This window comes from Crotalus tigris, unplaced genomic scaffold, assembly GCF_016545835.1.
Source record: "Crotalus tigris isolate CLP2741 ecotype Arizona unplaced genomic scaffold, ASM1654583v1 scf7180000018468.2839379, whole genome shotgun sequence".
NCBI lineage: Eukaryota > Metazoa > Chordata > Lepidosauria > Squamata > Viperidae > Crotalus > Crotalus tigris.
In genome coordinates this window covers 420,644-447,420 of record NW_024097024.1, presented here as the reverse complement: position 1 = coordinate 447,420, position 26,777 = coordinate 420,644, and the positions used below count along the sequence as shown (strand labels likewise).

General features: G+C 33.7%; 1 protein-coding gene across 2 annotated transcripts; it reads right to left on the bottom strand.

Moving 5' to 3' along the window:
• Positions 1-267: 267 nt before the first annotated feature.
• Positions 268-26,633, bottom strand: ACSL5 (acyl-CoA synthetase long chain family member 5). 2 transcript variants are annotated; one of them, XM_039352646.1, is made up of 21 exons: positions 26,451-26,633; positions 16,984-17,172; positions 16,604-16,712; positions 15,057-15,121; positions 14,874-14,975; positions 13,729-13,828; positions 12,208-12,386; positions 11,269-11,301; positions 11,118-11,169; positions 9,758-9,831; positions 9,550-9,627; positions 8,816-8,950; positions 6,895-7,029; positions 6,451-6,546; positions 5,509-5,581; positions 5,166-5,254; positions 4,958-5,074; positions 3,459-3,602; positions 3,112-3,213; positions 1,536-1,607; positions 268-1,019 (listed from the first exon to the last, which is right to left on the bottom strand). In XM_039352646.1, the coding sequence occupies exons 2-21, from the start codon at positions 17,137-17,139 to the stop codon at positions 882-884; spliced, it is 2,049 nt and encodes a 682-aa protein (XP_039208580.1). In that variant the 5' UTR covers positions 17,140-17,172; positions 26,451-26,633; the 3' UTR covers positions 268-881. The 2 variants fall into 2 exon arrangements, with proteins under 2 accessions (XP_039208580.1, XP_039208581.1); XM_039352647.1 differs by lacking the exon at positions 26,451-26,633 and adding an exon at positions 23,667-23,747.
• Between the last annotated feature and the right edge of the window lie 144 nt (positions 26,634-26,777).

Sequence of the window (26,777 nt, the reverse complement as noted above, 5' to 3'; positions counted from 1 at the left end):
GAACCTGTCAAAATTAAAATAAGCTTAAATAAAGAAATGTTTAATTATTAAAAGCAAACAGTATAGTTACTTATTCTATCTAGGCTCCAATGAAATCAATTAGTTGTGTTCAGAGGAAAAAATGTTTTTATTATTTTAGGGGTTATCTTATTATTTTATTTCTATTTTAGGTCATCATATCATGTGGTTTGTTTGGCTACAGAGCCAACCACGAATTCAGCATTTTTGGATATTCCAAATACCTTTGTATATAGATAAATTGACATATATTTTTAGGATATGTTCTTTTATTTGGTTTTTATTTTTCATATTCAAGTTTCAATTAACAGATACAGTCATTTTGTACTTTAGTGGAATTGGATATACCAATTTAAAATATATATACAATTGATGCTAATATATTTAAGTGCTCATCTATGAATGATACATCCTATGCGTACATGAAGTATATTTTACAGTTTTTAAAATATGATAAAGTCCCCAAAACATTATATATTACATTATTCTTATGTAGTGAATAGCTAGTGTATTGCCATAACAACTCAATCAAACGAGTACAATGTCATTATGTTCTCTTAATAGTCTGATAGAGTTCAATGTTTTCCCATAAACTCAGTTTTTTAATATGTTTTTAATCAATTTAACACTTTTCAGTTTCAGTTAGGATTATACAATAAAGGAAAATGTACTTTCCCCAGTGGTTTTAAATAACTGAAGCCAGTGCAGTTTGCTTTGTCTTCCTGGGCATGTAACTCTAAATGGGATTCTTAACCACCTACACATATACCATGTTCATTGGTTTCTTTTAGCAGTTTCCTTTGCCAGTTAGGCACTTTCATAATCCACTGTCAATATGTTCAATCAAGGTGGCCTTCATTCCTTTACATGTCAGAAGCATAAAGAGCATCAATTTGACTCCTGAAGCGTTTGACAAGATCTGCTCTTCTTGACTTCAGTGTTGGAGTTAAGAGTCCATTTTCAACTGTAAATAGTTCTGGATGAAGGTAGATGTATTTCACCTGGTGGAGAAAATATTTTGTCATAATCAAAAATGTTTGACGCATAACTATGGTACCATGAAGGCAGTTACTATTTTATTGACAAATGTTAGAGAATAGTATAACTGAGGAGACAGTCTACAGCATCTTTATTTCATTTTCATATTTATAGAATAGTTATCTTCCACTGAATTTATATTTATAATTGGGGTTCAAGACCTATCTCTAACTGGAATAATATAGGAAATGAAATCCTCCAAAACCCTGGTATTATTAGAGTCTGTTCCAAATTAGGTATAGCACTTTTCTGTCTATGAAATCAAGCATATTTCCAACATGAATAAAATGAATATACAAATCTTCATCTTGCACATCAAATCTCAGAATGGCAAAGTAGAATGGGAATTTAGGGAGAGCACAACTTTTGGTGTTCATCATAATGGGGATTGAAATTTAATATAGACAAAACAATATTTTTTTCTTTGAATTCCTTACAAAAAAACATTACCTTCAGCAATTTCCTAAATAATTACTTACTTGTTCAAAGGTCTTAAGCCCAGCTTCTTTCCCCAATTTGTTCATATCCATCAATACAGCATTTTTCACTACCTTGAAACAAAAATGGAGTTTAACTGTTAACAGTTTGCCATTTAAAAAAATTAAAAAATAATACTAACCTAAAGGTAGATAAAACTGCTTTTTGAAGTGTAAGTCAAATGTAGACTGAAAATAATGAATTTGAAACAAAAAAAACCCAAGTAGTAAACCTGATTAGTCTTTCTTCATAGTGTAACAATTAAAGAATTTAAACTTTCAATTCAAACTTTCCATTTGAAGTGTTTGTAGGATAATTGCTAAGAAATGTCATTAAAATTACTTCTATAAATTAATTCTACCTAATCAACATGTTCATGAAATTTTCTCTCATACCTTAATCCATTAAGACGAATTTGGTTTACACCAAAGAGATGTGCTTTTCTCATTTTGTTTCTTCGTATCGGAGCTATCAAGAACTATCAACTTGTACAATGCAAAACATACAGATAATCCTCATTTAACAATCATTTGTTTAGGACTATTCAGATAACAATAGCATTGAAAAAGTGACTTGCAACAGTTCTTGCATTTACAAGCGTTGCTGTATCCCTATGATCATGTGATCAAACTTTGGGCGCTTGGCAATCAGCATGTATTTATGACAGTTGCGACATCTCAGGGCCATGTGATTGCCACCTTCACAGCTGGCTTCTAAAAACAGAGTAAATGAGGGAAGCCGGATTCACTTAACCACATGATTCTTTTAACAACTGCAGTGATTCACTTAACTGTGGCAAAAAAGGTCATAAAATCAGGCACAATACACTTAACCAAGTGCCTTGTTTAGTAAATTTTAATCCCAATTGTAAACTTAAATCAAGGACTACCTGTAATTAAATAATTAGTTCAGGTTACTGGTTATTATAGTCCTAAACTACAATTTCCGCAAGGTACCTCTGGCCTGTTATGAGCTACATACAATGCAAGGTCTTTCCTAGTTTCAGATGAATACCCAACAAACTTATCACTTTTGTGCTGAACATCACCATGGAAATTATAATGCTTCTCAAAGTGCAAATGTTAATATAAAAAAAATGCAAGGTGATATCAATAAGTAAACTGTGCATAAACTCTCAGTTCATTCTGTAAGGCCAGTTTGGAACGCCAAATCTCGGTTTAGGATCACTGTTCTATTGGACAACCATTTTTCTTCCATATCTAGTTACCTTGTTTAAATTCAATCTGGCAAATAGACAATTTTTATGGCATAAATCAATGCAAAAGTCATAAGTGGTTCTTTCTGTGATGATTTGATAAATAATGATATTTCAGGTCATGTATTTTCTCCCATTGTGTATACTGACACATTTTATAGATTATGCTAAAGCATGAATTGTTCAATGATAATTTCCTATTGAAACCACTGAACTATATTTTCTAAACTACAGAGGATGCCTTTATAATATGTTCATCCAAAATCAAATAAACCATATTTTAGCTCAGTGTGACATGTAAACCTGAATAACTAACACTGACTGACTATATTCTTTATAAAGTAAAATGTATGTCCACTTACTGAATTTTTGCAGAGTTCTTCAAATGAACCTTTTACTCCCAGGTTTTCTGCAAATGCTGGAAGTGTTTCTTCATCAGGAACTACTATCCCCACCAAGAAAGACTATATAGGAAGCAAAGAACATATTCAGATTTTAATCACCTTAGAAAAGAAAGTATTTCTCCCCAAGATATTCTCTGAAACATATAATATCCCTCCTTTTTTGGGAAGAGATTTCATGTTTTGCAAAAATTTGTTTGAGCATGTCATTTATTTCATAGCCATAATTAAAAACTGAAAAGTAATCTTGCAATGGAGAAAACAATCCCGGGAGTCAAGGTAGAACTCCCAAAGGAACATGTTGTTACCTGAAGGCTATCTCCATGCACAAAGACTTGTGCTACAAAAGGACTTCTGATATAGATGTTTTCAATCTTTTCAGGTGCAATATATTCTCCTTGGGATAATTTGAAGATATTCTTTTTTCTGTCAATTATCTTCAATACATTATTCTACAAAAGAATGTAATAAAAAGGGAAGTTTGATAATTCATGCAACAGAAAAATGGAATCAGTTACAGATGTTCTTACTGTGCCCTTAACACTTTTGAGGAGCTTATTTTAATAATGATGCATGATTGCTTAACACCTGAAATTCAGATTTTGTAAGAGGCAAGATTTTGAAGTTAATCACAATATCTATCCACTCATCACCTAGCTTTTAAGGCTTCCCAAAAGCATTCCCATACAATATTGGAAGCTGATGTCAGATCTAAGCTGATTCTTTTGCTAAAGATATGCCAGAAATTGATGTTTTGGGCAGTGTGTGTGTGTGTGTGTGTGTGTGTGTGTGTGTATTTGCATAACTTGAATGGCCTCTAAATAGTTACTACCTAATAGTTATGCAAGGCATCACTTAGCATGCAAAGGAAGCAGTAATCTCCAAGATCAATCTGTGTTTGTAACATATATAGTTACAGAGAACTTCATTTCAACTTGCAGTTACTGCTTTGCCACACACAGACTTCTGAGCCAGATTTCCAAAATCCAAGTTAAGATGCCCTTTATTTCTGTAAGAATCAGTAATAACATTGGGCCCTGAAAACCTACCATTACATTAGGGTGTGCACAATTATGTTGTGTCATGATTTAATATTTGAAATCTTCATATCAATCTTTAGTTGCCATGCAAGTCTATAAATTAACCATTATAAATAAGGTTGTGTTAAGGAGTTTGTTTTAACCCTACTGACATGCTGATTACTAGGCCCTTGTCTCAACTGACAGAAAACGAAGAAAAAAGTACACCAACCAAAAATCTAATGAACTTTGGACACTAAACAGGGTAGATATTCTTGAAATATATTCTGCCTTTATACCACTTCAACTCTTAAAAAATAACAATATTCAGGGATTTTCCAGTCAAGAGATATTATGCAGTTATTATATCTTTCTTTATAAGTTTTTCTTTGGTTGGTTGGTTGGGGATATATATGTATGTTTGTACTGGTGCGGAGGAAAGATGGAAGCAATGGAAAACAGAGATTATAATTAAAAGAATTTATGAAGCACTTCAGAGAACTATCATTACCAATTGCAAAACGTAAAAGTCAGATTTCATATTTCATTACATTAAATGTTGCTCCTACTTAAGGTCATCCATATTATTGTATACATAGGATGAAATATGAAGGCTAACCCCTACCTTTGGTATTATTTCATTTTATCTTAAATATAATAGTAATGCTTTTTGCAAAGGAATACTTTTAAGCACCTGAAAACAGTTTAAAATATATTTTATAACATACTTGCTACAATTATTAACGGTACAATGTAGAAACAAAAAAATGCCATTATTAACAGCTTACCGGCATCCATTTTCCAATATCTCCAGTATGAAGCCATCCATTACTATCAAGTGCTTCTGCTGTTTTCTCAGGATCTTTCAGATAACCTTTGAATACATTTGGCCCTTTAATACACACCTATGAAATGCATGCAGTGTTACTGTTCAATTGTTTTCAGTTCCAAAAAAATAAATTCAGATAATGTTATATTAGAAAAAAATATACTTACTTCCCCTTCATTATTTGATGCAAAATAGTTCATTTCTGGGACATCTTCAAGTTTTATGATGTTGCAGGGTAGAGGAGGTCCAACATGACCTAAAGAACACAACCCAAAACACAGAGTGTGTTACAATCTATGTAACTGTTTTGTTATTTGTAAAATTTATTCGAACAGGATTAAAAGAATTAAATGCTTCACTTCCCAATGGAAAATCCTACATGCACTTAAACTAGAAGCATACTTTAATATTATCTTATAACCCTCATTTGAAAACCACCATAACTCATATATTTCCAAAATAATTTCCTTAGTTCTAAATGGTCCTCACATGAAAATTTAAGAAATCTACCTGCTTTCCAATCTCCGGGTATTGTGACTGTGCAGCCAGCTGAGCATTCTGTTTGACCATATGCCTCTGCAATCTGATTAGGAAAACAAAAGCTTGATTTAGGCAATTCTTGAGACTCACCTGCAATCTTGTGTTTTTAATATAGGTCATGGCAAGATAATTTTAATATTAAATCTCTGGCAGAAATCAATTTACAATCTAGCCGTATACTGTCAAAATAAAGAGTCCCATCTTCTGGTTGTGTTAACAACCATTAATAGTGTTATCTTTGCTGCTGTGTATTTTAATTTTTCTGTCTTTGATGAGAATTTGCTTTTGATTTATTTTAAGAATGTTCACTGCCTAGAGTCATTTGCTGAGATGGATGGCCATATAAATTGAATCAATGAAATAAATATAACAGTACTTCCATGGCAGTGAAGGCAGCAGTAAAAATGGTCTTAGGTTAAAAAAATATATAAATCTTCATCAAACTACAATCTTTCATCACCAGGTACAAACTGCACTCCTTATATCATACCATTTTGGGGATATGGGAAAGGGAAGAACCAACCGGCTTGTGCCTACTGCCCACTTATTTTTAGAGAGAAAAGTCAAGGAATCAGTAGCCTTTCATTGCCCTCAATATTAGCTTTTAAACAATATTCACAATCCCATTGTTGTCAGAGATTTGGTTGCTAAGCCTGTTTAAAAAACAATAACTTAATGATGCAGTTGCTCAACCAAACTCAAAGTCAATCCACAATGTTACAAATTCACATATTTTTTATGGTGCCAGTTCTGTGACAGATCCATTAAAACAGAAGCATCTAAGCTTGAATAGTCCTGATTACCACCACCATCTGGGTCAGCCATTGCCTTACTGCCTGTGCACCTCTTAGCCAGAGATCAGCATTAAGAGAACTGAAAAGCCAACACATCCCTTCAGAAGTCTGCACTTACATGACAGCCAAAGACTCCCCTTAAGAACGTTATAACAGATGGAGATATAGGAGCAGCACCAGTTACTATTAGTTTCACCTTTCCACCTGTGAATTGCTGTGAAGCAATAAAAAAGAATGAGGATGTTAATCAACTTCAAAAGAAATAACAGCATAAGTTTTATATAGCATGACTTGTATTTGTTAACTTTGACAAAAGTAGATTAGATAATGCCCACCTGTTCCCAGTGCACACTTTGCTTCTTCCTTCTCCATCCCGGTCAATTTTATTTTAGCTGAATTTTAAATGTAAATTTTAAATTTATTATCACTATTTATTGTTTTAATGTTTTATATTGCATTTTAGTTGAATGATTGTAAGTTGCCTAGAATTGTCACTGGCGAGATGGACTTCATATAAGTTTAATAACAAATAATTAAATAAAAGGTAAAGAGGAACATATACCTGAATTTTACCGAATGCTAGTTTGTCCCATATACTATTGTTTCGGATAATGCCCTGCTTTACTTCAGCAAGTTTTCTGTTTACAGCGAAGTTTAGCAATAGTCGCTTAAATCTTGTTTGAGTACCAGCTTGAATCTGCAAAAGATTAGTGCACATAATGAGAAAGCCTACTTGTCTTTCACAAAAATAAACCTTGTTCTTACTTTATGGTATGCATTGATACCAGTGCTTCCCAACAACCAATTATTTTTCTAATCCGAATGGAATGTTGATACAGCTGACTGACAAATCCAGAGAATTGGATTTCAGCCATTTTTAATGTGAATTTGTCATTCATTGAAAACTTTCTTGCTTTATCAAGTGGTTAATTAAAAGTGATTAGAGAAAACCTGAATCTGACTACAATACATCCAGTATTATTTGAATAATGTGCTTTATTTGGTTTACTATATTTACGAATGCAATCACTATAGTTTGCAAGTGTATTATATATTATTTAAGGCGAACTAGTTGTGATTTGTTTAACAAATCATAAATAAAGTATAGCTTAATTTGTGGTATGAACTCAACCATAATTAGCCAATGAATCTTCTCATTCTCCCTTTCCCACACCATTTCTCGAAGAAGCCCTTAATTGTGGAGTCATTGGTGCTGACTGAGTTTGGTTGTTTGCTTGCAGGAGTTTCATTTCCTAAGCAACATCATCAATGCTAGTGTGGATTTTGCTCCTTGTTTGTATAAAGTCACTTGCCAGCCGGTGTTGGTGGGAGTGTGATTTTCTCACTGACAGTTTCTTGCTTAGGGCATTGTTTTCTGCTTGATTGTTTGTCTGGTGTTTATCCCTGCTTATCTGAGTATTGATTGCTGGAGAGGATGTGTTCTGTCTTTTTTGTTTCCTTCTTAGCTTTTTTATTGTCTCTTTTGAATGGTGTGTTTGATTTATCACTATGTGTCTATTGAATGATTTGTCTGAATGCAAGCTTCCATGCATTCCCTAACATTTTTGAATTTAGTCTAGCTCAGGCATGTCAAACTCCAGCCCACAGGCCAGATGCGTCATCCCGAAACCATGCCCACCCAATTGCCGAAAAAAATCACGATATGTCACATGATGTCACGTGACATCGTGAGTTTGACATGCCTGGTCTAGCTTAGTCTAGGATGCTCACAGATTCCCAATTGAAATTAAGGCTGAGTCTGTCCATGTAATATGAGATGAAGGAATTTTCATTGTGACTGCTAGTTGATGTCTCATACATATTCTCTAGTTGTTTTTTTATTATGATGAATATGTTTTTATATATCAGGATAATATTTTTGAATGTATGCATGAGAGTACTATAGTTTCTCGATGCTATATTGCAATCTCTGCTATAAAACTTGAGATTGGTGATCCCATGGATATTCCTCTGATTTGTTAGTGTATTTGTCCATCAAACTGAAAATAGGTACAAAGGCAGAGGTTGATGAACACATTATTTCCAGCAACCAACCCCCAGATAAGCAGGGATTAACATCAGACAATCAATCAATCAAAAAGCAATGTCCTGACAAAAGAACTAGCAAGGAGAAAATCACCCCCTCCAATATTGGCAGGACAAGCTCCTGTATGTAAGTATGTAAACCTCACACTCACTACCACTGATGATTTTACCTAGTCCAGTAATAAAATGTCTGTAAGCAAACAACCAAGATTACAGAGTATCCAGGACCCCACAGCTCAGTCCTGAGCTACATATATTCTCTTATAAATCCTTAATTCTCTGGAACAGATTTATAGAAGTAAGAACAGAAAAAAATATTTTTCTAGTGGCTGATTTTCTGTCACTACATGGATGTCATGTCATATAAACCTGACCATTTTTGTTACCAACTGTAGCTATTTAAGGAAAGACAGTTTTGCATCAGAACATTGTTTTACCTTGTCATAGATCCTATTGAGCACCCGGGGCACTACTGGAAATAGTGTTGGCTTTAGTGCTTTCATGTCATCTACAAGAAGTTTAATATCACCTTGGAAGAATCCCACTCTTGCTCCAATGCTGTATATTACAGACTAGAAGGCAATGAGAGAATTGAGTTCAGCCTTCTGCAAAACTATGCATTCCCATTTGGCAAGAGTTAGCTGATATCCAGAAATCAAATTGGATAGAGATTAGTCATGATTAGAGAGAAAAGGAGACTACTGATTATAATCACAACAAAGAAACTAGGAAACCTCTTTTGGATCATACAGATTAAAGCTGTGACTCTAACAGTTAAATTGTTCCCATACATTTGGGAAGAACTAGCTTTGCCATTCTTGTAACCAAGGGACCTAATCTACTTAAGCCCTTCATGTGTTTGCTATTAAGGGCAAATCATACATTGAAATGACATGTATTGCCTAAATTAACCCTCATAAGAGTTTTTTGAAAATCAAGAAAAGGCATGATATACAGTGGTTCTGCAAGGAATGGTCCAAAAATTCAATGGAGTAAATATGACAGCCATAACAATGCAGTTGAAATTCTGCAATTTATGTGTGCTAGATATATAATGCACATACTGGTAAAAAAATGCAGAGCTTTGATCAGTGTTAGTCACCCTCTTTTATACACATTTGATTTACAAAAAAAACACAATGTAGAAAATGCAATTTAGAAAGGCATTTACCTGCACTACTCTCTCAAACATATGAGCTAGAGGAAGGTATGATATGGATACATCTGATGTCCCATAAGTAGTAGCTTTCTGGGGGGGGAAAGAAGCATCAATAGTTGGGATCACAATGCTGGCAATTTCAGTTGTTCTAAAATGACCACAAAAATTGTCCTTCTAAAATTCACAAAATGACAACAGTTAAAAACATGTTACAACTTACTTCTATGGTCTTCAGGAAGGCAGCAGCATTTGCAACAATATTTCCATGTGTTAGCAAAGCTCCTTTAGGGTTACCTAAAAAGATATTTGGGACAAATATATTCTTGGCTCTCAGAAACTAGATTAATCTAGACTAAAATCATATCAGTTGTGCTTTCTGAAATGGTGCCAGATTTTACTCTGAAGCATCCACTATTAAGCTGAAATGCTTTTCTGCATGATTAACTATTATTAGCATTAGTTATATTAATGTGGGGTGCTCATCATCCTTATCCCACTATTTCTTGAAATTTTAAAGTATTACAAAAGAATAGCAGCTGTCTAGGGTAGATTGATGAGAAATAGGTTAAATATCTGTAATCTGGATTAGAGCACACTTGGGATCAAGATCATATTCTCGTCTTTTGTCCAACAGGTTTAACATATTTTTAAAAATTGTGACTGCAGCTAAATTAATCAGGACTTTTTAATTATATAATATATTGCATGATTATAATAGTAAAGTCACCGTAAAATTACTTTTTAAAAATGCAAAATGTGCCAGCTATCATGTCTGCATTAAGCTATATTGAAGACCTTTTGTGAAAAATAGAAATCATAGCTAGAAAAATAAAATTATTAGCAGCTCCTGCTATTAGTACTAATAATATAGGAGACTCAGAACTCAATTTTGGCACCTTCTAAATAGCTTCATGTTCCTCTTTACTGAAATAGGCACTTTTTATCACCAGCACTGTGCCTTTTAAGTCATTTATGATAATATTTTAAAGCGAATCCCTGATCAATAACTTTCACAAGATTCAGTAGCTCTTCTTTATTCAGTGATAATTCCTCTTACTCAGATTTCTAATTTCTTTTTTCATATTTCTGAAAGGATTAATTTTTATCTTAAGACTATGACAAATTGCTGTTCAAAGGATCAAAATCTGAAGAACAATCAAACCATCAAGCAAGTATATATCTTTCAAAGGTATATAATGTGATAGCCTTTCAAAATCTTCTAAATAAATACTGTAGCTATTTAAATAAATCAGCTATTAAGTTGATCTAAGTTGAAATGACCAAACTGAACAACAGGTTAAGGATATGCACATTAGTCCTGTTAAGAGCTTTAAAAGAGCTGCATCTTTTCTGAATTCCAGTAATTGACATACAATCATAATGAAAGACTTGGTTTAAGATATATCTGACTGGGGCTATGTGCAGAGACAGAATTCCTTTTTGCCCTTTGAATCTTGATCTCAGCACAGTCATAAAGGTTATATGGAAACATTTTTGTTCAGTCAGTAACTATTATGTCTAGGTCAAACATTCTTTAAATAAATAAGACATATGGCCTAACATTCTTTCAAATTACCCACCTGTTGTACCGCTTGTGAAACAAACAATACAAATATCATCTGGTTTGGGAGGCTGAAATGAGATAACATTTTAATCCAAAGGGGTATTTAATATTACACCTGGTCATAAATAGGCAAAATTTGATAAGCAAAGTGAAAAATTAGTACTTACAACTGGTTTGCTAAAATTGTCTCTCCCTAGTGCCTGTATGGGGAAAGAGGAAAAATTGTACTTGAAGCAACTTCAGAAAGATGTTTTCAATGATCTATTCCTATATAAATAAACATCCAGACTTGGGAAAGCTTGTTAAATCTAAACATGGGAAGATTCAGGACCAATAAAAGTATAAGTAGCCCTTGTCTTAACAACCATTCATTTAGTAACTTATGACCAATTCTCATATTTATGACTATTGCAGTATCCCTGCAATCACACAATCAAACTTGGCTGCTTGGCAATGCATTGTCCTGGTGTTGTCATTTGCAATCTTCCTAGGAAGTTTTTGACAAAGTCAATGAGGGAGGCCAGATTCACTTAATGACCGCATTTAACAACTGTAACGATTTTCTTAATAATGACAAAAAAATTGATAAAATAAATCATGGCTATTAAGAATCAATACAAAATAAGGTACTGTTTGATTTGATATTGCAAGACAAAAAAGAGAGGAATGATTGCATGATATTAATTAGATTAAAAAAGACAACATTCTAAAGTCACCCCAATGTGCCTGATAATTAATGTTTGTAAAATGAATATAAGACTAAGGTAAGGGTCCAGCAGGATGTCCAATGAAGTCAGAACTGTATAGGCCAAATACTATACTATTTGGCTAAAAAAACCTAAAAAGAATACATGCAGCATGTTTTTGATTTTTAAAAAAACTAGAAAAAAATACATGTAATATGTTTTTATATCCTATTCCACAAATAGTTCAATTTCTTCAAAAAGCATTAGAATACATTAGTGGTCTTTGAATATAACATTTAGTATTACTTGTTCGAAGACTCAAAGTTAAATTACAAAGTGGGGACTGTAGTGAACATATTTATTCCTTTAGATTTAAGGTTAATTCTCAGCAACAGTTTCTTAGAAAAGTCTATCCAATACCTCAACTGCCTGAAAAGAAAGTATTTCAATTCCCAGTGCAACTCCTTTTTCTTTTAGTATTTTATCAAAGGGATCCATCAGAATAACTCTCTTTAGTACTGGCATTTTTCCTTGCTCGCAATTCTCCAGTATTGTCTCTGCTTTCTCAGGTTTATCACAAATCACCGTTGAGATATCAGCTGAAAGAATACAATTAGAGTGTTACATCTAATTTCAAGGTTGGAGATGAGGATATACATAACACAAGGAGAGATTTTGCTTACTAGAATGCTTCCCCTTGATGTTTTTGTCAACATCATTACCTTATTAGGTAATAAAGGTATTTGTCTCTATTACAGTTTCAATAACTAGTTTGGATAGACTTTATTTTGTAGCTTCTGCTGACAGGATTTGGCAGCCTACTTTGGATAGCATCAAGGGACATCAAAAAGGACACTCAAGTTGACGTGACTTAATTTGCCTAGTCCTTAACTTTGGATTTGACTATTCCATCATTCCTCCCAAATATAGGGAACAAAACATGTGTTCAAGTGCCCCAAAATATTGTTTTAAGAGCACTGTGCTAGTAGCTGTGGCAAATCTTTCTCAAAAAAACATTATCAACATTCCCTACTGGATTGGTCTAATATAGGAAAATAGCAAGGGAGAGAGAGAAACAGAGAAAGATCATCCTGTATTATTTCCAAATATTAACTATTCCTGCTATATAGCTTTATGAAAGGACCATCAGGCTACCATTGTGTGATGTTCTGAAGCTTGTACCATGTAATTAGGGAGAAGCCAGCTTGTCAAGACTAGCAAAGGAAGCCAATTATCAATATATTTATCTCAAGAGAACCTCTTCTGTACAATTAACCATAACAAGCTTTATTGCTAAGTTGTGATTCAATCACTTCTTTTTTACAAGCATTATTGGCCATCTAATCACTGAAATTAAAGAGCCAATTAGTTTTACTTTACTTTCTGCTATTGTGATGCTGAATTTACTAAGTTCAATGAAGTTCCATAATCTAATATTTTTACTGTTATTCCACAGATTTGGTTACTAAAAGCCTTGAACCGGGCCCTATTTCTAACATGCTGAGCAGGACTGATATTAAAAGATATCATTGCCCAAGTAATAAATAAACCAATGAATCTGGAGTGGTTTTCCAGAGCATGATTTACTTATGCAAAAAAGTTAAATTGTGGGGAGTACTGGTTAAGGCATAGAATCCTGGAAACCAAGATTGCCATACATTGTCAGTTATGGAAATTCATTAGATGACTCTAAATCAATCAGTGTCTCCCAGCTCTATCTACTTTACAGTATTGTTGTGGGAAGAAAGGAAGATGGCAGCACATGGACACCCATTTGAACTCTTGTAGTATAAATTTAATAAATGAATATATAGATAGTTGGAATTAAAAACACTTTGAGAAACCTGATGAAATGTAAGATCAGTAATCAAATGTTTCCATTTCTCCATTTTTCCCATGAATTAAATGAATGAGTCCCCATTCAAAGAGGAAAAGTCTTACCTTTATTGACAATGTACACAATTGCTTCTGCACCCAAAGTATCATAAAGGGGAACTACTATCATTGAGTAAGTGTAGCAGGCAAGCTCTGAGATGACCCACTATGTAGGAAAACAGAAAAAAAAAAAAACCATATCATTCTACATGCAGGCTGATCATTCTCCTGTCAGAGTACTAAGTAACATTTTCATTATGGTTTTTATACTTGAACTAACTGATAATCATTAAAGTATCCAATAGCTTCAGCACTGTAATCAGAACATAATAAATCTTGTGTATAGCACATATTAATTCTATCAAATTAAGTAGCCGGAATTCCAATGCCACTTGGATTATTTTATCCAACATAAAAAATAGCGATTCAAACATAGTAGGGAAAGAAAATCCTATATATTATATATCATTTAATGTGTGGTTGACCCAGGGGAGTGAGGGGAAGACATGCTGCTGCCTAGAAAATAACAGTGGCAGGAGTCCCCAGTGGCTTAATGGTGAGAGAAAGAAACTTAAGAAGGACCCACAATGATGGATCAAACAGTTAAAATTGATAGGAAGTCTGTACTTTTTGTCTTGCCAATATTCTCTTAATGTAGCCTTACAATATAGTGGAATTAGTACATCTAGTTGTGTTTCCTATCCAGTTACCTAGCCCCCCCCCCTCCAACATACTATGAGAATGCCAAGAATTCAGTCAGTTGTGTTCATATATTGTACAGGTAGTCCTCAACTTACAAACATTCGTTTAGCAACAGTTCAAAGTTATGACAACCTGAGAAAAAATAATTTATCACCTATCCTCAATATTACAACTGTTGTACTACCCATTGTGAGTGCTTGGCAATTGGCTAACATTTATGATGGTTACAGCATTGCGCAGTCATATGATTATAATTTGTGACTTTCCTAGATGTCTTCCAATAAGCAAAGTAAATTGGGGAAGCCACATTCACTTACTGACTGCATGATCCACTTAATGACCATGGTAAAATGGTCATAAAATTGGGCCCAGTCATGGTGATGAACTTGCTTAATGACCACATCACTTACCAACTGAAATTCCAGTCCCAATTGTAGCTATTAAATTGAGGACTACCTGTAATTAAATTAATCAGTTCAGATAACTGTTTATTATAGTTAACAAGTTACCTCTGGCCTATTCTGAGCAAAGATGCCAATGAATTGATTCGATGAAGGTTTATATCCTTTGTACAAAAGGCCTGATCCCAAATATTCAGCTCTGTCCAGGACCTATAGACAGAAGTGAAAATTTATTGTTCTTCATATTTGCAAAATGTTTGGATACTTCATACACATTTCTCTAGAACCAACCTGTTGATAAGATATCCACTGGTATGGTTGCTTCGGTTTTCGATATCCTAAACAAGGACCATTTTCTGCAAAAAGAAAAATGTGTGCTTAGCGGAAGTCTGAAAATTATTGAATGTCAGTGTGCTAAATTTAATGGAATTTTCAATGAAATTTCATACATGGTAGCTGCTAAGCAATGCTTTTAAAGTGCAAGTTTTAACAGTGGTTCCTCTGTAGTATTAAACATTTTAGTTTAACTGTACAGGAATGTATTTCCATTCAAGGAATTCTATTTTACCCTGTTTGAATGTTGATTAGACACTTTTTTAAAATATAAAGACATTTCAAGAGCCATTACTTATCAGAAATATTTCAATAGCTTTTCTATATTGTTCAGTGTCATAGTTAATTGAGAGAAAACAAACAGTATGAATGTAACTGAAGCTTGGTATTTTGATTTATTTAAGCACAGAAGTGCAACACTGAGTATTTTTTGGCCAGTGAAATGATGCCAAGGAAATAAATTAACTGTGATGAGCTATTCCCATTAGACTTTCATGGCTAAGCCATTTGGGTGACTTTGGGCCAGTCACTGTCTCTCAGCCCACTCCACCTCACAGGGTTGTTGTGGGGAAAACTTGAGGAGTAGATGTGCTGGATATATTCGTTACCTTGAGTTATTTGTAAAAATAATAAAGATGGAATAAATAAAGGAGACATGGAACAGGGAAGATGCTATGTTTGTTCTGCTCATTACCTACCATAAGTCAAAAAAGCATCTTGAGCTATGTGCATGGACAACTGAAATCAGGGAAATATTTAATTAACCAATCCTCCTTCAGATCTGTGTTGTGTTTCAGATTTAAAGGCAAAAAAAGATGCTTTGGATTATGGAGAGCACTCATATAGTACACATCTGCAACTTCTTAAATGTGTTGCATCTTTCTCTGGGATAATATGCATTTGATCTAGGAAGTTGCAAATGGGCCACTATATTATATATCAGTCCACACACTTGAAAGCCATTCTCTATCTCTCTTTTTGCAATTGAATTCAAAGTATTTCACAACCCTAGTTGGGGTATTTCTCCTGCAATGGGATTCATAATGTCTTTTAGCAGGATTAGTGATGGACCTGCTATATAATTTGATTTGCCAAGTAATGAAATAGCAAGGAAGCATTTCATTTTACTCCTACAATAGTAGTTTTATTTCTACTATAAGGAGACTATAAAAAGTTATCCTAAAAGATTCACTTTGATGAAGAGAATATTCTACAATTAATTAGTATCTTCAATAATATAAACTGGAATAGTATGGTTACAGTAATACTAAATATTCTAAAAAGATCATGATCTATATCTTTTCCAACATGCAACTAGAAACCAACATGCCAAAAGGATTTTACTGTTAAGCTTTGCTAAATGCCACAAAATGAAAAGTGCTATAGCACTTATTTCAATTGTGGTAGGATGCAAGGCCAACCATTCAAATTAATATCAGGATAGAAACAACAATGATCATTTGATTTTGATGTACCAATGTTCTCTGGACTAATTCCCCACTCACCTGATACAGCACGTCCTCTTCTGAATCCTTCATATAAAGTCTTTGCATCCTCAAAGAAATAAGACAGAAGCTGTCCTTCAGGAACAAGTGGATTTCTTCTACCTCCTCCCTACACCAAGGAATCATTACTGTTCATTTGTATCTCCATAGAGAATGCATTTCAAAACCCCATAACCAATCTGAGTTCATGTTTTTCTGACTTAGTTGACAATTTTCTCTTACCAAATATTAAGATAATATAAGTTATTCCAATTTGTAAAAATATAGTCAGTGCCAGACTAAATCCCTGCTGTAATCACTTCCTTGGAAAAAATATGGAAAGACCATATTTGGGTTGGGGAGGAAGAACAAAATTCACTTATAAAGAGCATTTCTTTTACCTCAGTGCCGACAGATTGTTTGCTGAGGTCAAAAGGAATTGTAATTGGTTTGGGCTTTGTTATCAACCATAGAAAAATTGTTGTTCCAAAAGTAATAAGACCAATCAAAGCAGGAGTTGGGAGCGGTGAAAACAACAGCTGAAGTATCCAAATCATTCTGATGAATTATTTCTGCCAGACTGCTGACGCCTACAACATCAGAAAATATGTGCTTTATTTCTGAGTTTGAACCTAAACAAAAATAACTAGTACATCATCAACATCAACATATCAGAATCACAGAAAATATTCAATATGCATCATGCTACTGAGAGCAAAATGGAGGTAATAGACATAATCATTTAAATTGATCCCTGTGCATTTTCAATTAACTATTTGTTAACATGTCTGAAACTATTATGTAGCTCATTGGTACAAGTTATTTTCACCTACCTTTGCCTACCTATATCACATTAAAATAAAATAAAATTTAAGAGAATAATTAAGAATAGATTGTACTGTTAATGCCTTTTATGAGAAGGCAGGTTAAACATGAAATTATGGTTCTTCAGGATCTGATGCTTACTGTAAGCTCTTGCATTTTACTTCACAAATACATATATACCACTGTTTGCTAAGCTAAATTAAATGAATAAGAAAATCTAGCTATTTACAAATATAATAATGATGATGGTGATGATGATGATGAAGAAGACGACAACGAAGAGGAAGAGGAAGAAGAAAGACAAAAGAAGTCTTGATAGTAGACATGGCGGTGCCTGGAGACAACAGAATAAAAGAGAAAGAACTGGAGAACATAACAAAATATAAAGAACTACAAATTGAAATAGAACAATTGTGGCAAAGGCAAGCAAGGGTAGTACCAATAGTAATAGGTGCCTTGGGTGCAATTCCAAAACAACTGGAGCACCACTTGCAAAAGGCAGCCTTACTAGGAACAGCTTCCATCCTGTGACGATGACGACGATGACGACAACAACAACAACAACAACAACAACAATAATAATAGAGTTGGAAGGACCTTGGAGGTCTTCTGGAGGTCCAACCCCGTGTTCAGGCAGGAAATCCTATACCATTTCAGACAAATGGTTGTCCAGTCTTTTCTTAAAAACTTCCAGTGTTGGAGCTTTCACAACTTCTGGAGGCAGGTTGCTCCACTGATTAATTGTTCTAATTTCAGGAAATTTCCCCTTAGTTCTAGGTTGCTTCTCTCCTTCAATAATTTCCATCCATGGCTTCTTGTCCTGCCTTCAGGTGCTTTGGAGAATAGCTTGACTCTGTCTTCTTTGTGGCAACCCCTGAGATATTGGAACACTGCTATCATGTCACCCCTAATCCTTCTCTTCATTAAACTAGACATACCCAATATGGAAGATAATAAATTGAGCAAGTGCTTAAAACTTTCCATACAGTTTCTTCTGCAAGACATCCCTTCAAAAAGTTGTCCAGTTTCCATTCTCAAATTTTCACTCATGCCAAGCAAAGTAAATTTGTATGTTATGGATTTCAAAAGATTCATTTTTAAAATCCATAAAAGCTTTTCAGGGAGAATTTCAAAAATTCATGCCTCAAAAGAAATGAATAACATTTATATTTGTGATTCCAAATCTTCAATTTTTACTGATCAAACACAAAATAATTTCCCCAAAAAATATTACAGGGATGCAAAAGACATTTCAGAAATAACTACATTCCAAATACTTGCCTTTTAACTTCTACATGAAAAAAATATATTCTAGAACAATTGTGAGAACCTAGAGATTTTAAAAATAAAGGTGTTCACACTTCGCCATTGCTTACTTTAAAACAACTAAAATACATGTTGTAAGCTAGAAATTGACTTTTATTCTTGCAGGCGGCCAATTTTCCATTTCTTGCAGGCAGCTGTTTTTAGTTATGCCTCATTAGTACCCATTTGGAGGCCTGCTTACATGTGGAGTAAACATATTTGAGGCATTTTTTTAAATTAGCTCATTTTAAGCTAACATTCCACTAAAAATTTTAGGACTAAGTCTAATTATCCATTTAACTTTTCATTGGCTAGCTTTTACAGGACTTCATGTCTTTTAATTCCAAAAGTGTAAAGAGATGGTACAGGTACTTTTATTAAAACTTACAGAAATTAAATTTTAGTAGTCTTGTTACTACTTCAAGTACTACCTTTTACAGTACCTCAAGTACTACCTTTTACAGTACTTCATGTCTTTTAATTCCAAAAGTGTAAAGAGATGGTACAGGTACTTTTATTAAAACTTACAGAAATTAAATTTTAGTAGTCTTGTTACTACCTCAACTGTATTGGCCAAAGTTCAGTCAGGATGTTTTTCAGATTCAGTTGTTTGCAGGCTTAGAATCTGCAGTACATACATGTGTGTGTGTGAAATCATGAATAGTGAAGTCAAAGAAGTCAAAAGAAATAAATATAGATATTATACTGAAAATCAGCTTTAACAATGGTTGTTCAAAAATTAGTTTGGGATTACCCAAACATCCTTACATCCTGATTATGACATTTTGCAATAAAAATGTCCTTTGTTCTAGTTCATGACACAGGAAATGGTGTCAAATTGCTTGATGGATTGTAACTCAGCTATTTCACGCTCAAATGTGTCATTTCTGTGTTTCATTTTCCTCTGACCTACATTCTGCTTTATCCTTAAGTAGATGACTATATGCAAATACAGACCTATGCTCAGAATTGCAATGCCCAAATGCCTAAGTTTTTAGAATTCTGATTCAGAACAATTTTGCTTTATTAATAAAAGTGGGTAATTCACAATGCAAAATTGGGGATAAAAGGTTGCAAGCAAGTTTTTCATGGAGAAAATCCCCCTTCCAATTTCTAAAGTGAAACAATTTTATTATGAATAAATATGAACAACGAACCTGACAGCCAAATAACTAGCATATTAACATAGCTCAATCCTTGGAAATAACTGGCAATAAATGTATGGAACTGGCATCACCAAAACTGAAAACTCCATCAAAATAGAACCAACTGGCTCTTTTAAGGTATCAAGCTAGAAACTGGGAGATCTAGAACCACCTTAGGCACAAAGCCAGTTGGGTTATTTTGGACCAGTCACTTTCGCTCTGTCATTAGAAGGAGGCAATGGCAAACCACATTTTTCCATGCAGTGTCAACAATCAGATTGAATGAAAGAAAAAAAGAATCAAATATTTTCCAGGAGAACAACAAGTGTTAAATCATATCCTAGCAGTAAAGCTTGTTAAAATTAATTATACAAGAAGATTTCCCTCTTGAGGTAGATGGAATGATAATTAGCTTCCTCTACTGGTCTAGACCAGTGGTGTCAAATTGCTGGCCTGCAGGCCAGTTTCATCATACCGAAGCCACGCCCAACCCATTGCCGGCAATGCAAAAAGAATTGCGATACGTCGCGACACGTCACGTGACATGGCAAATTTGATACCCATGGTCTAAACAAACTAGCTTTCAATTTAATAGTATGACACAACTTGCAATAATAATAGTGGAAATCCAAATGACAAAAAACCCTAATGGTAGAAGCAATACAAAAAGGTTTTTGATCTCTTTCCCCCATTCAAAAAAAAAAAAAAATCCCAGTCACATTCAGAAAAAAACTAACAATTTCTAACTTGACTAATTTGATAATGCATATCAATTAGCTATCACCAAAGATAATTTTTGCACTCCAGTTTCCTTTGATCTCATAATTACATCCCTATCATGGGCATACACACAGATAATCTTCAGGATAACAATTGATATTGTGGAATATAGTCCATTCTTCATGTATATCTTCTTAATAAGATATATGTGAGAAATATTTGGTAGCTATTTATCAAGAACTATAAAAGTTCACATGTTCTTTTTTTTTTTAGAAAAGTTTTTATTTTTCAATTATCAATTACATAAACAAAAAAGAAGAAATTTCACATTTGACAAAGTAAAATAAATACACCTAGATGTCGCTTGCCCACCCCCCCCAAACTGCATCCGCCCTCTCTTACACTCTTCCTTACTTCCCTCCTCCTTCTCCCTCCCCTCACCTCTCTCTCCCCTCCCCCTCTCCTCTCACCATCCTACTTCCTCCCTAACTTTTCTCCTCCTCTCTCATCCCTCTTCGGATACAGTACCGGGGAAATGCCCAAGCAACATCTCTCATAAGTTATCCCTTATTATCTTACTTTAATCCTATCGTCTAACCTACTTACCCACCCCACCCCAACCCCCCTCCCTCCCACTCCCAAAGACCCACCCACCCCCAACCTCCCCTCCCCCCACTTCCCAGAGCTTGTTCTTTAATGGAATGTTTAGTATGCCTAATTCAAACCCCACCACCTTCAATTTAAAAATAAAATGGGGAAAAAACCAGTAAAGGAGAATATTTGTAACTCAGGGTTGAAATAAGGGGTCCTTGGTACTCTCTGCGCTTGGTTGTTTTCTTGTAGACATTTCATTATCCAGTTTGCAGAATCTTTTGTAATAACTAAACTTCTTCTTTATCACTTGAAACTGTTTAAACTTAGGACATTCCTTGTTATGCAAGTGATGGGTGATCTTGAAACTATCATAGTTTATAGTTTATTTCATCATTTATGAAATAAAAAGATACAGGCTATAGCAGATTACTAATAGTTTGAACCAAATTATTACATCCGAAGAGCATTGATTAAGGTTTCCACATCCATGTGGAGGAAAACACTGAATGGGCCTGAACCTATTCACCACTTTTATCAGTGACTTGTATGAAGAAATAGAGGTTAAAGTTTGCAAATGACAGAAAGGTAAGAATGGGGTTGATAATTTAGATTAAATACAAAATATTTTAAAAGATCCAGACAGGCTTGAATAGTCGGCTAAAATTAATAAGATTTATTAATTAAGTGAATTAAGTGAAAGAAGACTAAAGAATTAAGTGAAAGAAAACTAAAGTTCTGCATCTGGGGACTACTTGCAAGCCAAGGAATGTCCTTTGTTTAAACAGTTTCAAGTGATAAGGAAGAAGTTTAGTCATTGCATAAGATTCTGCAAACTGTGACTTTTGCCCTTTAGTGTATACATTACTAATTTATTAACATTTTGAAAAGTGCTCACACCTCATTAGTACATGAAGCCCTTCTGATCCATTTATCAGTAAACAGAAAGGCGATTATTGCAAGAGGAATTCTAAAGTTCATGGTGTTGTGACTTTACAACTACTCTTATCATTTAAGTCTTAAAGCACAGATTATTTCTTATCAACTAAGACTCAAAGAATTTTTCTTCTTTTAAGAAAAACAATTCTTATTAAAACAATTTGTTGGCAAATGAACTAATAGTTTTATTAGATTTGAAAATAATCTCAGTGATGGGAAGATGAAATATGGGAACAATGTCTACCAATATTTTAAGAGTATCTTAAGACCTGTCTGGAAGCAGTAAAATGATAGGAAGCTAACTATTGCTGCTCAAAGTAATTTAGCAGGTTTTGCTTACAAAAGAGCCCTGCGGAAAAATTAGGAGTTTGTAATTTACATTGGGGCATGGATTTGTACAAATGGATTTGTACAAATGGATTTCTTAATAAGAAAACTATCATGTTACTAAAGCTAATCAAGCCACTTTTGAGAAGAATGAATTTAGAAGTACCTGTAACTACACATATGATATTTTAGGTGGAATGCTATTTCATTAGGAACTAGAAAGGTAAGCACTTCTCAATCCTGAAAATCATTCATCATCACTTTGAATTGCAGAGTGCTAAATCATGATTTGTTTTAATCATGGGTTATTGAAGGCAGAGTTATTGGATTCAAATGTGTTTTAAGCCAAAACTAAGTCAATTGCATCATGGCTTCAGCACAATATGCAAACAAAGGCTAGGAGACTTAATTCTCTAAAAGCAATGAATCCCAGATAGCCTCCAAAATAAAAGATCATTCATACTAAACCAGGTATAGTACTTACATGAACTTGTGCTACTCTCCATTTTGTTTATATTACCTTTCTTCCAAGTGGGAACTAAAGAAGCATTAAAGCTTCACTATGCCATACTTAACTACTGAGCAATAGTCATTAAAAGCAACAAAAACTTTAAAAGCAACAAAAACTTTAATTTGTTGTTCTCTCTCAGAGACTAGACACTCAACAGGGAAAAGGTGGAAAAGTGTAGATTTCATATAAATGAACCCCCTTTTTTTGTAGTTTGTAAGACTTCTCTCCCCAGTCAAGACCTCATATAGTTACACTTTGAAGAACTAAATTAAAGTCAAAATCAAGCAAAATTATTGCTTAGCCTGAAGTGAGAATTTGGCAATTAATCCAACAAGATACTATATTGAGTTCACAAATCATGTTAAGTTTTCACAAAGTTTGGGGTGGGGTTAGTATGAGTTAATCATCCAGTCCAATTAACTGTATTGTACGATTTAGCTTTGGATATAAACCAAATAATAATGGCTTATTAAACATAAGGTTAAAACAAACCTTGCTTAATATTTAAATATAGCCCAAATTTAAAGAAAGCTGTGATAAAAATAAAAGCAAGAGTTTTAAATTACATTCTCACAAAAGTTACTAAATATATAAAATTATAAACTAGCTACTTCTGACACTACATAATCTTCCAGAAATGTCACTTCATGCATACATGTTTGAGAAAAAAAATAGTCTGCCTATACCAACATTCATAAATATCAAATTAAACTTCACTTACCAAACTGACGCTATTCTCTATAAACTGACTGCAGACTGCATCTCATATCCTTAAATAATAGTTACATTAAGGAAGTGCTGAAAACAGCTGCAATAAAAGGCAGACCTCTCTATGAGGAAGTGACCAGCTGTTCTCAAGGTTATAGTATTTACAAATCTGATGAGCAATAATTTTGTAGGGCTGATTTCTGCAAATATGTAATATTAGACTGTCTTCTGTTGTCTGTAATGTACTACAAAGTGAAGAATTCTAATACCCATATTTAGGTAAAAAGTATCAGAAAATGAACTCAATTGGTCTTAGGTCAGACTTTTTCTTCTATAAATTTAAACTTTTATCCCCACTTTTTTCATTAAAAAATTCAGTCTTCATAAGGAAAACAATGCTGAATGTGAACTATTCTGAATTGGGTACTTGAAAATCCTAAAATTTTATTTTAGCTGTAGAACACACTACTTTATTAGTGTTTACTCAGAGGTTAATCATGTTGTGTTTAACAGTGAGTTGTCATAGTTTTAATTTTTACATAACATAATTTATATCGGTTTATGCTTAATAAGTATTTAATTAAAGCTATGTTGAATTAAGGTGAACATAAGATCTTCACCTGATCTCATATTCCAATGACTCTGCTCTTGTAGTTGAGATAGGAACATATGAACATATTGAAAATAAAATTTATCCTGTCATTATCTCCTAAAACCTGGCTTCAGGTTAAGCTATTATTTGTTCACCATGGCATTTTGGCTTAACCAAGATGATCAGCACACCAAACTAAACCATGCATTAGTGTTATAAATCACAACGATACATTTGTACATTATGGAAAATCAAATAAAATTACATTTTAGTACAAAGTGAAGTACAAATCCAGTCAACATTTCCCTACCAAGCTATTAAAAATAGGAGAAAGGATGATCAGTGCTGGCAAATTCAAAATACACAAAACTTGATGTGCAAAATCAAAAAGTAGAAATTGATAGTTGCTTAATTAAATGCCTAGTTATATTTTAAAAGGGCAATTGTGTCATCATGGAAATGAGTTTAGAAGAACATATGCATGTTCAGATTTTCCAGTTTTTACACTTTGGTTGAAAGCAAAAAATCTTTTTTTCTACAAGAATTGGGAATCATAATTGATGGTCATAATACATTACTGTACTTTTGACAGGAGCACACTAATACAATGAAATAAAACAATAATTCACAACCCAGAAAAGCTACTTTGGAGTGTATGAGGGTTATTTTTCTATTAAGAAGTTACCTTTTTTCCCCTTCTGTCAAGATGTCAGTTGCTGAAAACAGTGACCTAATTTATGCCATTTAAACTGTACTATAAAATTGAATTAGCTTTGACCACTGTAGATATAAAGCCTAAAATAGATTCTGCAAAGGTGCACGATAATTTACTTAACGGTAACATGAAAAGGGGAAAAAGGAAACTATGGTGATAATAATTACCTTCAGCTATAAGATTAATTATTTGCATTGCCATTTGGTTAAAGTCTGTTGTTATATGGCTTTCTTGTCTATCTTTTCTATCTCCTAGTTTAGGATTGATCAAATAACAAACTACGTCAGTTGAGAGGGAATTACTCTTTTCTGACTATTCTCAACTCCAGCTATTTTTTGCTCATTCATGCACCCCTGTAAACAAATCAGCATTTATAATGGTTAGGATCAGAGTTACCATAGTTGGGTAACAAAATCCAGATGACCACTGTGTGGTATCATGCTACAGAAAACTCTATTTATTGCCATCTATTAATCATATGGATCTATGCCACTCTGATAAAGTAGTCTTAACATTTGTAAGGCCTTGATACTTCAAATTGTAACTACGGTTTCTAGGTGGTGGTGCTGCAGTGGTTAGAATGCAGGATTGCAGGCTAAATATACCAACTGCCAGCAGTTTGATTCTCACCAACTCAAGATTAACTCAGCTTTCCATTCTTCTGAGAGCAGTAAAATGAAAACCCAGATTATTGGGAAAAATATGCTGACTCCATAAACTACTTAGAGAGGGATGTAAAGCACTATATAAGTCTAAGTGCTATTGCTATTCTAGCAGCCCTGTCAATGGTGAGACCAATGGCAAGAGATGCTAAGAGATCTATTTTGCCTACAACCAGAATACCACAAGCTTTATATACCTACTATATGGGATCATACATAGGTACATACATACTTATTTACACATCTGATGAACAATAAGTTTGCAGAGCTATGGCTGTAGTGCTCATGTTAAAATCCTCTATAGAATTAGGATATTTTAAGATTCTTCTTGGACTTGTATATGCAAATCCTTTGAATACATTGTTTCTTTCAATGTTAACTACAGCTATTTATAACTGTAGTATGTAAAAACAAATTCCCTCATCAAAGACTCCCTTGAATTCTTTTTAAATTTATAAACAAAAATAATTTTAAATTGAGACCAGTAATAAACTATGCCCAAGGGAAACTATTCTGAAAAAAACTTGGAAAGAAAACTGCAGAGATTATTCCAGGTAGTCGCTCAAAGGCACAAAACAAAAACAAAATAAAAACTATATGTTATACTTTGTTTTTTTTTAAATATACAATACAACATGATAATATACCATAATGTACTATGATGGTATGGTATGTATGGTATGGTATGGTATGGTATGGTATGGTATGGTATGGTATGGTATAGTATATACACACAAACATATATACAGTATGATATATAAATAAAAATAACTATTTCAATAATTTAATACTTTTAATAAACAGAAGAAACTTAATTGCTTGACTTACCTCTTTTGTAGTTGCAGAAACAGAAGAGGAAATAAGAGTTTGTCCTATCTAGCACAGCACCAACGTTTAAAGTCTACGAATTTCATAAATGATTCTTATATCTGATCCGGCTTAGTTATCATTGTTCCATCTGCTTTAATGCAAACGATAGCTGTTTTGAAGCAGCATGTTAAGTTCAAAGGTAGGATCTAGCCTATTACACAGTGAGAGAAATATGAGAGAAATATGACACTATGAAGTGTCAGTTGGCAATAAAGTTTATGCAAACACTTTCTAAATTCATAGAATGTATAGTTGTGAAACCAATAAAGGCTTTGAAAATATAGT

Bases quoted from the DNA above. Each gene is read 5' to 3' on its own strand.
- ACSL5 (XM_039352646.1), bottom strand. From the start codon at position 17,139: ATGATTTGGATACTTCAGCTGTTGTTTTCACCGCTCCCAACTCCTGCT. The intron at 11,170-11,268 runs GTAAGTACTAAT...ATCTCATTTCAG, and splicing joins ACAATTTTAGCAAACCAGTT to CCTCCCAAACCAGATGATAT. The intron at 1,608-3,111 runs GTAAGTGGACAT...TTTTGTTTCAAG, and splicing joins AAGAACTCTGCAAAAATTCA to GTAGTGAAAAATGCTGTATT.